Raw genomic sequence first — 12,925 nt, forward strand, 5'->3', positions numbered from 1 at the left:
GAACGAGTACTTCCGAAAGGTTCCTTTTCCGAGAAAAACCATGCTCCAAGCACGGACCAATTCCGCCCCATAAAAACCCCATAAAACGCCCCATCAAAAAAAGCCGTGCCATTTCTCCCTGTAAACTGTGAAGATTTACTGTCATTATCCTAACGATTGTGGAAGCAGCCATGTTGCTTTGCCCGGAGGAACTTGCCTCTGACGATGAGCGTCTCGAAGTTGGGCTTGGCAGTGGTGGTGCACGGACGGTCTGTTGGGGTTTGTCGGCTGTGGGGCTGGCCCCGCTTTATAAGGGCCAATGAGATGGCGTACCCCCGGCCAGGTTCGCCGACGACCACGAAAAGATGCAGATTGCAGGGCAACACGGCAACAAGTTGAGAAGGAAAATAAAAATATTAATTGAAGCAGCTTATTCCGCTGGAAAAGAGCTCCAAAACAGAGCAACGGCAAAGAAGTTTGCTACGATTCGGGCTCGGGAACCCCAGGGTCTCGCCAGAGCGCCGCGCCCTCTACGTCATCGGTTTCAGTCCCTTGGCCAGATTCAGGCATGGCAGCCCATTCTTGAAACCACGACTCGTGCCTGTGGTCCTGCTCGAACCGCCGCCTGGTCTCCTCGCCCCGCCGTTCCAGCTTGAGGATGGCCTCCCTCATGTCTTTGTCCAGCACATTCTTGGGCTCGATGAAGTCGCCGCGCCCCGGTTTCCGAAACAAATGCAGCCCGTCCCAGCTCTGCGCCCTCGACAGCTGCACGTACAGGCTCATGAAGCTGGGCCGCGTCGCCGTACCGCTGGAGTGGACGCCTTTGAGATTGACGAGGACGTTGGAGAACTGCTTGCCTTGGCTCTTCTGATCTGTCATGGCGAAGGCCGGTGTGCAAAGAGGCCCGGTTCTGTGGGTGACCCACCTGAAACCCGGCTTGCCCCTCCATCTGCCTTCTTTGCCCCGCATTTGGCTCGGGATGGCGACCGTCTTGCTCTTGATTAAAATGGTGCCAGTGGGGAGCCCGGGAATGGCGAGGTCCGCGCTGTCGTCTGACTGAAGGAGGACGGCCACCGGCGGTCCAAGATGAAGAGTCACATCGCTGGCGAGCGCGATGGTGCCGGCGGCGAGGTCGGGAAAGATGTCGACGGCCTTGAAAGGTGCGCCGTTGACCACCTTCAGCCCGACAAACTGGTTCCGAGTCACCACGACCGGCATCCCCTGCGCGTAGAGGAACAGGCCGGGGGTTGGCAGCTGCGAGTCGTCTCCGTGGCGGAGCACGTGGCATAGGTCCCCCGCACCCAATCGCTTCCCCGACTCAACATCGTGCTTGGCCGCAAACACTGAGATGTGCTTGCCATGGGCGCGAGCCCACTGGACGACGGCCGCCATGTTCAGGTCCCACCGGTCTTGGTTCAGAGGCGTGATGGCTCTCAGGCCATCTACGAAGGAGGACTTGCACGACGGTGTATAGAGGCGTTGGCTCAGCCGCTGGAAGTCCTGCTCGGTCTGCTCGCCACTGCGCAGGCGCCGGAGGAAGCCCCGCAGCCTTGGACAGCCGGCTGCGCGGACCTGTTCGCGGAGGATGACGACGTTCGTGAACTGGAGGAACAGCTTATGCGCTGCTAGGTGCTTTGCAGCGCTGTCCGGTCTCTGTCCACCGGGGTCCCTAGGCGTTGGCAAGAGGAGGCTGGTCTGCAGGACGGGGTCGAACTGGAAGAAATCACCAAAGAACATGACCATTGGGATCCCGCCGAACGGTCGATGGTGGTCGTCTCTGTACTGCTTCAGGCGGCTGTCCACCGCCGCGAGCGTGAGACCGCCCACCTGGCTGATCTCGTCGATAACCAGCATGATCATGTTTTTCCACCGCAGTTTCTCTTCTTCTGAGACGTTCTTTGCTGTCGCTGCCCTGCCCTCAAACGCAATGTTCGCCGCCGAGTGCAGCGTCACTCCGCCGATAAGCGCGGCCGCGTTACCGCTGGCGCCCGTCAGGAGCAGCGTGTGGAGACCGTCCTTCAGCCGGAACATGTCCTTGATGGCGTGTATGACGCGAGACTTGCCGGTGCCGCCCTCGCCGCCGATGTATTGGAAATGCTGCCGACCCCCCTCTTCCTGCAGCCGCGTGCCGCGCTCGTCGAGGAACGCCGCTGGTAGTAAGACTGCCATCGACTGGAGCTTGTTCAGGGTCCAGTGCCTTGTGAGCCCCAGGGCCACATCGACGTATGTTGCATAACGTCCGAGCTCGAGCCGCATCTGTCCGCCCGGGCCGACCCCTTCTGGAGATCTTTCGCATCCGTGAACGGGCAACCGTGGGCTCCCGTGTGGCTCGCCGGCATGCGCAGAAGACGGATTCGTTTGCCTGCCCTGGATCTTCGCCGTGACGCTGCTGTCCTCTTTCTTCTGGACCTTCAATACCGCGTCGATCTCCTCGCGGCTGGGCAATCCCATGCCGCGGAAAGGCGAGTCTTGGAGGTCCTGTAGCATGGTATAGAAATAGCGACCACGCTGGGCAGCATTGCTGTCGTCCTGGCTTGGGTCAACTGCCCTCGCCTCTTCGTCCAAGCGCCTCAGCGCCGAAGTCGCTGTCATATCTTTGATCTCGCTACCTCGAACCGCTGAAAGGACATCCAAGAAGGCTTCGTAGTGGGCCTGTGGATCGATGCCCCCACCATCCAGTCCGACGCCGTCATCGTCCCCCTCCCGGTCCTCAAGTCAAACCCGTCGACGACGTCTTCGTTTTCCTGTTCTAGCCCTTGCATCTTTCGGTCAGCACGGGCATCGTCCGCCGAGACGCGTAGCAGAGCGATATTCTGGACGTGTGAGCGGATTCGGGCGCCCAGCTGCCCCTCGAGCGATCGCCAAAGTCCTGGTACATCGTCCGCTGGCTCAGCCTGAAACCTTTCTCATGGAACGAAGAGGGCGAGGTGCAGGACTGCGTTTCTGTATGTGACTTGTAAACCCTTTTCTTCTACGCCAAGAGGATCCTGATACCTACCTCTACAAATTTCTCGTCCTGCTCAAACTTACCTTCCAAGGCGTAGGCGTTAATAGATAGGAGACAGACGAAACCCAGTCCGTACAGGTGGCGCTGACACTGCCCTGTGATGGCGGCTTGACTCCGTACGCCCCATTATTTTGCACTGGAGCAGGACCTGGCTGCTAACACTTCCAAGTGTCATCCCCCGCCAGCTCGGTGGTCCCGACCAGACAGCTCCTTGGCCAAGCACTTCAGCACATGTGTCCTTTGCCGGCCCCGTCGAGCTAGATACCTTTCATATCAAGCAAGGAGTCTGGCCGGAGCCGCTGGTCAAGACTTCGGTGTTCGCCAAACTCGGGTCTTACTTGCAGCCAGAGAACGACCGCCCTCCTCGCGAGGGCATACACATATGCCACGTCCTCGTTCTCTTCCCCGTCGACCAGCAACCCTGGAAGTCTCTGGCCGGGTGGATGCGGACCGCCGCAAACCCCTTTCCTAAGGGGTCGTGGATCACGTGCAGTGGCCGACTCCTGGGGGTCCTAGACCGCGACTGATCCAAGGCTCTCGGAAAGTCGATCCTACTGTTCGAATTCTGGTGATTCTCGCCGACAATTGGGAACTCATTCGGCAGAATTCCCCGTCAACCAACAATACACCCACGCCGAAATCATCGGACCCTGTCGGCAACTTGCCAACGACACCACGATCGCCTGGCCCCGGAGCAGTCGCAAGCAGAAACCCGTTCTCTTCACTAGGCCGTGCTCAAAATCCCACTTCCTCGCCTCAGAATCCATCTTCCTCGCCGGTTGCCCCAGAAACCGCCGAACGCGAAGCCACCGAACCACCATTCAGCCCTGGAGCACAGCTAGACTCGATCACGGCCGATCCCGATCAGATGCCCACAGGTCCATCTTCAGGTATGTATCTGTGACGAACCTACTTCTGGACCCGGTCCTGTTAGGGTTCGGCTTCGGTCGAAGGTAATCTTTCAAGGGTGCTTAGGTTCGGTGCAGCCAAAGGGTGCACAACAAAGACTTGTCTCAACAGTAGGCTTTCGAGCTTGTAGCGAACTGTAGTTGTGATTGCTAACTGGAGAACTCCCAGAGCTCTCCAGTACGAGTGACTATATACTATCTAGTATCACCACTCTGTTGGTGATAATCGCCCATTATCACTGACAACCAGTGATAATCGTCCATTATCACTGACAACTAGTGATAATCCAGTTCTTATTGGTCCTTAAGCGATTGGCTGCCGGCGTCCTGCGCTGTCGGCTGTGGCCGCCCTGGCCGCCTCGGGGTCATTCCGTGACAGGATCGCCGCCTGCCAGACCCACGGCTCACCTAACCGTTGATCCAGATGGCGATGACTCGAACGATGGTTCGGACACAAAGAAACTATTGGACGCTCAACTCGTCTCGAGCAGCAGTACCCCGACAAAGAAAAGAAAGGAACCAAGCTCTCCGGAACCGGCCAGAAGCAAGAGATCCACAGCGGGAAGAAGGCGCGGCTGTATGACTAGCTGTTGGAACCAGCGGTATTTCAAGGCATTGAGCAGATCACTGAAGGCTTGGGTCAAAAGGAACGGAGTAGAGGGTGTTGATGGCTGTCAATTGCAGTGCTTGTTGTTCGTTGTTCTTCTTCAACTTGTTCAACTGGTCTGATTTTCTGGCGACCAGTAATTTGGTTGGCCCCCGGGTCACGTAACCCAGGTCCTAGGCGCAAGCCGCCGTGGGCTTGTTCTGACACTAGCTTTTGAGGTTGACCAAAGAACTGCTTTTGCTTGCTTTCCCAACATTCGTCAACCGTCCTAAAACTGATCGACCAACGATATTCGGTTCGGATGCCGCTATGGGTTACCTGCGCCGGCCCGTTCCTCCAGGCTTCCTTTGGCGGGCCCGCGCGCAGCGGGCACGGTCACTCTTGTTGCCGTATGCCTGGAGGAACGTGCGAGGAACGAGTACTTCCGAAAGGTTCCTTTGCCTGGAGGAACGTGCGAGGAACGAGTACTTCCGAAAGGTTCCTTTTCCGAGAAAAACCATGCTCCAAGCACGGACCAATTCCGCCCCATAAAAACCCCATAAAACGCCCCATCAAACGCCCCATAAAAAAAGCCGTGCCATTTTTCCTGTATACTGTGAAGTTTTACTGTCATTATTCTAACGATTGTGGAAGGAGAGCCATCTTGTTTTGCCCGGAGGAACTTACCTCTGACGATGAGCGTCTCGAAGTTGGGCTTGGCAGTGGTGGTGCACGGACGGTCTGTTGGGGTCTGTCGGCTGTGGGGCTGGCCCCGCTTTATAAGAGCCAATGAGATGGCGCAGCCCTAGGCAGCTTCACTGACGACCACGAAAGGATGTAGGTTGTAGGGCAACACGGCAAGCAACAAGGTGAGAAGAAAAATATTAATTGAAGCAGCTTATTCCGCTGGAAAAGAGCTCCAAAACAGAGCAACGTTGGAGAGCTGTGCTACGATCTGAGCTCGGAAACCCCAGGGTCTCGCCAGAGCGCCGCGTCCTCTACGTCATCGGTTTCAGTCCCCTGGCCAGATTCAGGCATGGCCTCCCATTCTTGAAACCACGACTCGTGCCTGTGGTCTTGCTCGAACCGCCGTCTGGTCTCCTCACCCCGTCGTTCCAGCTTGAGGATGGCCTCCCTCATGTCTTTGTCAAGCACATTCTTGGGCTCGATAAAGTCGCCGCGCGCCGGTTTCCGTAACAGATGCAGCCCGTCCCAGCTCTGCGCCCTCGACAGCTGCACGTACAGGCTCATGAAGCTGGGCCGCGTCGCCGTGCCACTGGAGTGGACGCCTTTGAGGTTGATGAGGACGTTGGAGAACTGCTTGCCTTGGCTCTTCTGATCTGTCATAGCGAAGGCCGGGGTGTAGAGAGGCCCGGTTCTGTGGGTAACCCACCTGAAACCCGGCTTGCCCCTCCATCTGCCTTCTTTGCCCCGCATTTGGCTCGGGATGGCGACCGTCTTGCTCTTGATCAGGATCGTGCCATTGGGGAGCCCGGGGATGGCGAGGCCCGCGCTGTCGTCTGACTGAAGGAGGACGGCCACCGGCGGTCCAAGATGAAGAGTCACATCGCTGGCGAGCGCGATGGTGCCGGCGGCGAGGTCGGGAAAGATGTCGACGGCCTTGAAAGGCGCCCCGTTGACCACCTTTAGCCCGACAAACTGGTTCCGAGTCACCGCCACCGGCATCCCTTGAGCGTAGAAGAACAGGCCCGGGGTTGGCAACTGGGAGTCGTCTCCGTAGCGAAGCACGCGGCACAGCTCTTCCACACTTAGTCGCTTCCCCGAATCGGTGTCATGCTTGGCCACAAAGATGGAGATGTGTTTGCCGTGGGCACGAGCCCACTGGACAACGGCGGCCATGTTCAGGTCCCACCGGTCTTGGTTCAGGGGCGTGATGGCTCTCAGACCGTCTACGAAGGACGCCTTGCACGACGGTGTATAAAGGCGTTGACTGAGCCGCTGGAAGTCCAGCTCGGTCTGCTCGCCGTTGCGCAGGCGCCCGAGGAAGCCCCGAAGCCTTGGGCAACCAGCCGCGCGGACCTGCTCCTGGAGGATGACAACGGTTGTGAACTGGAGGAACAGCCTGTGCGCTGCGAGATGCTTCGCCAAGCTTTCCGGTCTCTGTCCGCCACGGTCCCTGGGCGCCGCCGGCAAGAGGAGGCTGGTCTGCAGGACGGGGTCGAACTGGAAGAAGTCCCCGAAGAACAGGACCATTGGGATCCCGCCAAACGGGCGATAACCCTCTCCCGAGCCAATCAAAAGCAAGAGGTCTACAGCGGAGAACAAAGAGGGCGCGACTGTACGATTAGACGCTAGTCTGACTGGAGAAACCACCTTTCCTTACTTTCCCAGCATTCGTCAATAACCATCATGAAATAAAAAAAAAAAAAAAAGACAATTACATCGTTGACTCCGCTATGGGGCCTACCTGCAGCCGGCAAGTTCCTCCAGGCTTCCTTTGGCGTGCCCGCGCGCAGCGGGCACGGTCACTCCTGTAAAACAGGAAGCAGTGGGCTGGCTGTCTGTTGTCTCATTGGCCAGAAAAGTGGGACACAGCCCGGGCAGCCAACTGACACAGCCCGGCTAGCATTACTCATTTAGATAACTTGGCTTTTCGGTCTTTTTTGCTTGCTTTCCCTTTTAAATCAAGTAGTAGGATCATACCCCTTTCGAGGAAGCGATCAAGTTCCCTATTATCATCAACCTCTGGTTAGTTAGCCGTACTGCTCTCCCTTTAGTCAAAAAACCCGAACTCGAAATGGGAGCAAGGAACAAGAAAAGAGAAAAAAGGAAAACGAAGAGGCCAAGAAAACCGAGCAGAATAAATTCAATTGAAGCAAGCGAGCAAAATAAATTAAAAAAAAGATCAGTTTGATAGTTGAGCAGTGGGTTGGCTAGTTGCTTGCTTATGCTCCCGTTACTTTTGCTCGCGTTGCTTTCGATTTCCGATTCAACGCTATACGGCTTGTCTCAGTGGTTGGGCGATAGATTATTGGGTTTGCTCGAGCCTTCGCATCTTTAAATACCATCATATTCGTTGAGTTCAGAGTTTCTCTCGAACCTAGTCGGGCAGAATTTAGGTCGGCGGGGTTGGAGTTGCTCTCCGCCCACATGTTCGATACTAGAACCAGCACAACTAAGGCAATCTCGCATTATTTCAATGCATATCTCAGTCACCAACCCACAAGAATTTGGTTCGCGCATCGTTAAGTGGCTGCTCGTGTTAATTGGTGTTTGGGGGGGGGGGGGGGGGGGGGTGTTAACAGGAAAAGGTTCTTTCCCTGATTCCAGGCTCTATCGGGGAAGAAGTAAGTTTTGCGGTGGTTGGTTTTGGTGGTGAGTGCATTTCCGAGATTCCGAGTGGTGTTGGTGTGGGGTTGTAACTGTGAAGGATGATCATTCGCCCCAGGTGCGGGGGTTGCGTTTGTCTTACCGGCTTCGGGCACTCTGAGTGAATTATATTATTATTATTCATACTCCGCTAGTTATGCCCTAGGGCGTGCCGGACCCTCAGCTATTTAGTGTACCAGGAAAACCCGTGCCCTTCCCGGGCCGGGTGAAAAACCCATACCAACAATCAAGGGAGCGATGTGTTTTAGTGAGCCCACATATACAAAGAGAGGAGGCCTCCTGGCCTCCGAACGGGGGCGCTTCAGGCCGCCGCTTCCAGCTCGAGCCTCCTGGCTAAGTTGTACATCGGCAGCTTCCCCGAGTCCATCAGCCAGTCGAGAACTCTCCTCGCGAGCCGTGCAGTCGTGGGATTGATGCTGTGTAGAACAGAGTAAAAGCCCCGTCATGTCCGAATTCCAGTTCTCTCCCATCTTCGAGTCACTGGTGGGGCCAAACACCACACTACCAGGTGTTCGGCAGTCTCTCGTCCCCTCGCCACACTCGCAGGCAGGAGTCAGAACCTCCGGGACTCCCCGTGTGAACAAGAAGTCCCGTAAGCCTATTGCTCCCACATGAAATTTATAGAAAAAAACGTTCTTACTAAAAGTCATATACAAATGAAAGGCTCCTAAGTGGTGATGTGATCGTTACATTTAGGGACATGGAAACAAAGGAGTGGCACGAAAAGGAGGGGAATAGAGGGTGGATAACAAAGGCCTTCGTGGAGGCTGCAGAGGAGAGGAAGAGGACCTTTACAGTCCTAGCGAAGGGGATGTTGAAGAGAGACTTGCAGGGGGTAACGGAGGAGGAGTTCGGTAGGTCGACTGGACTGTCGACAGTTGAAAGAGTTCGGTTCCGGATCCCAACAAGGGAAGGTATTACGAGGGCTACAGCCCTAATTAGCCTGGCTAGCCAGGAGGAGGCAAAGAAGGGGTGTGAGGAAGGGGTCCTCTGGCAGGCTCAGCTATTGGACTGCGAGCCATACTGGGGAGCACTGCAGGTGACGCAGTGTTATAAGTGCTGGAGATGGGGGCATACCCACCGGTTTTGCAAGGGAAAGGCTACCTGCCCGCGGTGTGCGGCAGGGGTACACGGGGAGGGCGGGAGGGCAGGGGAGGCCCAATACCCTACCCTGGAAAATAGGATCCCACTTAGGTGTACGGCCTGTGGAGGGAGGCACCCGGCCTGGGTACGGTGGTGCCCGGAAGCAGTTAAAGCCCGGGGTGCGGCAAGGGAGGCATACATTTTCCGGCCGAGGACCTTTGAGCTGGCCCTTCAGAACAAACAGCAACGACAACAGCCACTACAACAGATGCGGAATATTACCTCCCAGGGGGTCCAAGATCCAATGGAGGAAGCCGACGATGGCTTCCAAGAAGCAGGAAAAAGGAAGCGGCTCCGGGGTCGACCCCCCAGCTTCGGTATAGCCCAGGAGGGGGCAAGAAGAGACCCGAGGCAGGGAAAGCTAACCTTTGCGATGCGGGTTAATACAGCGCTGGCCGGCCAAGGCCAGGAGGGAGGTATGCAGGGGACTGAGTAGGCTCCTTTAACCTGTAGAGCGACGAAGTCTCCGAACCCGATGGCCTGGAAGAACGGTATATACATAGGTTTTTCACCCGGCTAGGGCTCCCTAGCACGGTTTTCCTATATAGGCTAGCTAGTAGTAGGACCGGCACCCCCCCCCTTTAGGGTATAACGGCGTAGGAAACAATAATAACATATACAAATGAAAAAATAAATATCGGGACGTGTCCTACTAATTACATCATAAGTGGTTGTTCATCTCACACGGTCATTTTGTCCTTGGGTGATGGTCATTTAACAGAAAATGGTTTTTAACCCAAAATGATGCTTCTTTCAAAATGCATTCCACAATCAATGGGCAACTCCTTCAGGAGCAGCCCCCAACACAAAAAGATGAATTTAGTGGGAAATGCTATAATCGCCATATGCAAGTCATCTTATATCCGTAGATTGCATGCCAAGGGAAGATGTTAATTGGCTTCGTTTTCAGCCCGCAAAACCGTCCGGTGCAGCGAAAACTCCTTTCGCACTCTAAAACCCTACCCAACTCTATCTTCACAGAGTAGGGTGGCGCGCTACGGTACTTACTTCACACAGCGAATTTATCAAGCTTACCCGCAACTCGCTGTTCTTGGCACAAGATGCTCCCACCACAGCTGAAAAGCGCCTACGGGCAGTCCAAGCAAGATACCGATTCAGTCGCATCATGGCTAGCATCAACGGCCAAAAAGCGGGGCTACCCCGCCGACCTTCTAACCTCTGTAACAGCTGCAACTCAGCCCAAAGGCCGCCCGAAGGGCAAAGCGCGAAAGGCTGCCCGGCAAATGAAGACCCCCACTGGCCCAAATGCATCATCGTCGGCGGTTCCCAGCTCTAAATATACGGTCGCGATTAAAGACTTCGTTCCTCTCGCCGAGTGGATCGCTTCACGACAGCCTTCGGTCGTGGTGCCCGCTACCTTCGACGCCACCATCGAAAGGGTCATCAGCATCAGATCCGCTGTTTCCAAGGAGATTACCCAGCAAAGCAAGAAGCTTGATATCGCGTCGGACCGGGGTCATAGTCACTTCATCGGCATTCTTGAACGAGTACGAGAGATCCTCAAGCCGCACTTGGCCGCGGTGTCAACACCGAAGGATGCCACAGTCAAGCCAAACGCGCCGGACCACCTGCCAAGCCGATTTTCGGGTTTGACAGTTTACGAGCCCGCCGAAGATAGATCTACGGACTTGCCGATCGAGAGGCCTCGGGCCGAGCCTACCGACAATGTCGTATATGAGGCGGAAACTCAGACGTCACTTCAGGATGCACTGGATGCGTACGGCATGATGATCAATGATCTTAACGAGATTCGAGCGAGAATTCGTTGGATCTGGTCAAACTACAAGGATGGCCACTTCGATGCCTCCGCAGCTGCCATTGGAACGAACACCGCCATCGACCTTGCCAGGAACATCATCGACGAGGTTTCCCCCGTCTTCAGAGGCCATTCCATCTGGGACCTCGCTGAACTCTTCTATGCGTCCGGCTGCCTGCACAAGGGGTTCACAATTGCCCAGGCGCGCGACCAGTCGTCTTACGCCACCTACGAAGTTGCAGACGACCTTTTCATGACCGTCTACAACCTTCTTCGCAGTCTGGCTGATGTCCTTGACCCCTTGCATCTCCCTCTCTTTAAGGACGGCATGTTCGGCACCTACGATCCCATACGGAATCGTAGTAAGATGAAGGGAAATCAAAAGTTCGTCGAGGATCAGATTCTTCTCTGTGAAATATTTTCAGAGCTTGTCACGGTCAACAGGATGGTGGCCGGCTATCCCGTCCAGGACGAGTTCACGCGCGGAATCGCGGAAATGGACAAGACCGGCACCATCCCCTTCTCCCTTGTTTTTGCTGGCCAAGTTTTCCTGGACATTCACCACGAGCTTCGAAGCGTGGCCACTCGTCCCTTCGAGGAGATGATGCGGCAGGTCGATTTCATGGGGAAGACAATTGACGAGCATCTGGAGTTCCACAAGGGTCTCCAGTTTGAGAACTGGCCTGAGGGCAACAATCGAATTCTGCAAGCCGTTCGAGAGACGATGAAGCTGGTTGAGAAGGATCCTCTCTACGAGATCAAGGCCAAATACTTTGCGAGAGCGGGTATTCCAATGCCGTCGACTACGTCACGAAACCGCATTCTACGCTCGTCCCCAGTTCTCTCTGGCTTGATGCTTTTCCACTTCCGGGCGCAGTTGTACCAGTTCGGCATCGACGTCGCCAATGCTTTCGGCTCGGCCGTGTACACGTGGCAACTCTACCATGCAATGCAGAAGGAGAAGTTCTTACTCCGCCATTGGACTGATATGGACGTCGCGTACGCCATGCTGGGGGAGCCCAACTTCCACATCGGCGACGCCGGAAGAAACACCGAAGAGTATATCAAAAAGTTCTGTCTCCAAATGGGCGTCTCGGCCGCTGTGTTTGCGAACCCGGGCCGACGTCGCCAGAAGATCAACCCAGAGTCTCGCGCCGGCCCTCGGGGGATCAAGGAAGCGGCTCCTATTTCCCGCATGTTCGTCAGTCGGTATGTAGAGGGCGGTCAACAATTTGACTGGACACCCGAGCTTCTGGATCAAACCGTGTCCGCAAGCAATTTTGAGAGCCATGGCTCGGTCGTCGATGGAACTCTCACGATGGCACTCAAGGACGCCCGCCAACGCGCCAAGAAGCAGATGAAGCCGTCTCAAGGAGGCCAGCTGGATCCCTCGTCGCTGATCGAGTCTCTTGTCCTCGCACTACAGGCCGAGGCCGTCGAAGTCGCGTTTCCCTATCTTGCGCTGCACAAGACATGCTGGCAGCTTCTGCGCGACGTCAACCAGCGGTGCAGTACCCTCCTGATTGAGAAGTTTACACCGGCCTATCTGGAACGCGAGACTCAATTGCCATGGGTGGTGGGATATATCTTTTGGGCCGCTAACGGATTCAGCGACGATGATAGTCCCGTGATAGTGCGGGATATGAGGCTTCTCCAGACTGCGGCGAAGTGTTTTGATGAGCTGCTGGAGAGAAACAAGGATCGTCTCCTTCAGTTGATGCGGTATGTGATGGGAATCCAGGTGGTGGTTCAGGCTGAGGATGAGGATGATGAGGACCTAGACCGAGAAGAGCAGGAAAACCTCTAGTGGGGGCCTTGTCAGAAGCCTTAATACTATACCAGTCGCGAGAGACTCCAGTTCTAGTCGAATGTGTTAGACTCGGCTGGAGCATAGGAAACTTCTCTCCGTCGCCTGAATGACATATGTGAAGTTTTCTCTCAGCATCTTTGGCAGTGCAATGGAAGTTTAAGTGGGCCATAGGCATACATTCGTCTCCCAGACGAGTCTAGCCCGCTGCTTGTATGTACATATGCGGCATCGCCTGCAGCCATTCCAATGGGCAATGCAGTGGTGAATGCGGGGTCAGATGTGGACATCTTGCTTGGCTCTCAGAACCTGTCGACGAGAGCCGTGATCTTTATCCGTGGCAAGTGTTTGTTACCACTTAGCCGTC

The 12,925-nt window shown here is 55.6% G+C and overlaps 3 protein-coding genes across 3 annotated transcripts; 1 reads left to right on the forward strand and 2 right to left on the reverse strand.

The window, feature by feature from the left end:
• Positions 1 to 459: 459 nt before the first annotated feature.
• CHGG_09515 (uncharacterized protein) lies at positions 460 to 3,753 on the reverse strand (the record flags this gene model as incomplete). Its single annotated transcript, XM_001227441.1, has 4 exons — positions 460 to 2,688; positions 3,010 to 3,138; positions 3,325 to 3,454; positions 3,620 to 3,753. The coding sequence occupies 4 exons, from the start codon at positions 3,751 to 3,753 to the stop codon at positions 460 to 462; spliced, it is 2,622 nt and encodes an 873-aa protein (XP_001227442.1).
• Positions 3,754 to 5,428: 1,675 nt separating this feature from the next.
• Positions 5,429 to 6,849, reverse strand: CHGG_09516 (uncharacterized protein; the record flags this gene model as incomplete). Its single annotated transcript, XM_001227442.1, has 2 exons — positions 5,429 to 6,750; positions 6,825 to 6,849. The coding sequence occupies 2 exons, from the start codon at positions 6,847 to 6,849 to the stop codon at positions 5,429 to 5,431; spliced, it is 1,347 nt and encodes a 448-aa protein (XP_001227443.1).
• Positions 6,850 to 8,275: 1,426 nt separating this feature from the next.
• Positions 8,276 to 12,558, forward strand: CHGG_09517 (uncharacterized protein; the record flags this gene model as incomplete). The annotated part of the gene is made up of 3 exons (XM_001227443.1): positions 8,276 to 8,423; positions 8,629 to 9,390; positions 10,163 to 12,558. The coding sequence occupies 3 exons, from the start codon at positions 8,276 to 8,278 to the stop codon at positions 12,556 to 12,558; spliced, it is 3,306 nt and encodes a 1,101-aa protein (XP_001227444.1).
• Positions 12,559 to 12,925: the final 367 nt, after the last annotated feature.

This window comes from Chaetomium globosum, genomic scaffold (assembly GCF_000143365.1).
Source record: "Chaetomium globosum CBS 148.51 scaffold_6 genomic scaffold, whole genome shotgun sequence".
NCBI lineage: Eukaryota > Fungi > Ascomycota > Sordariomycetes > Sordariales > Chaetomiaceae > Chaetomium > Chaetomium globosum.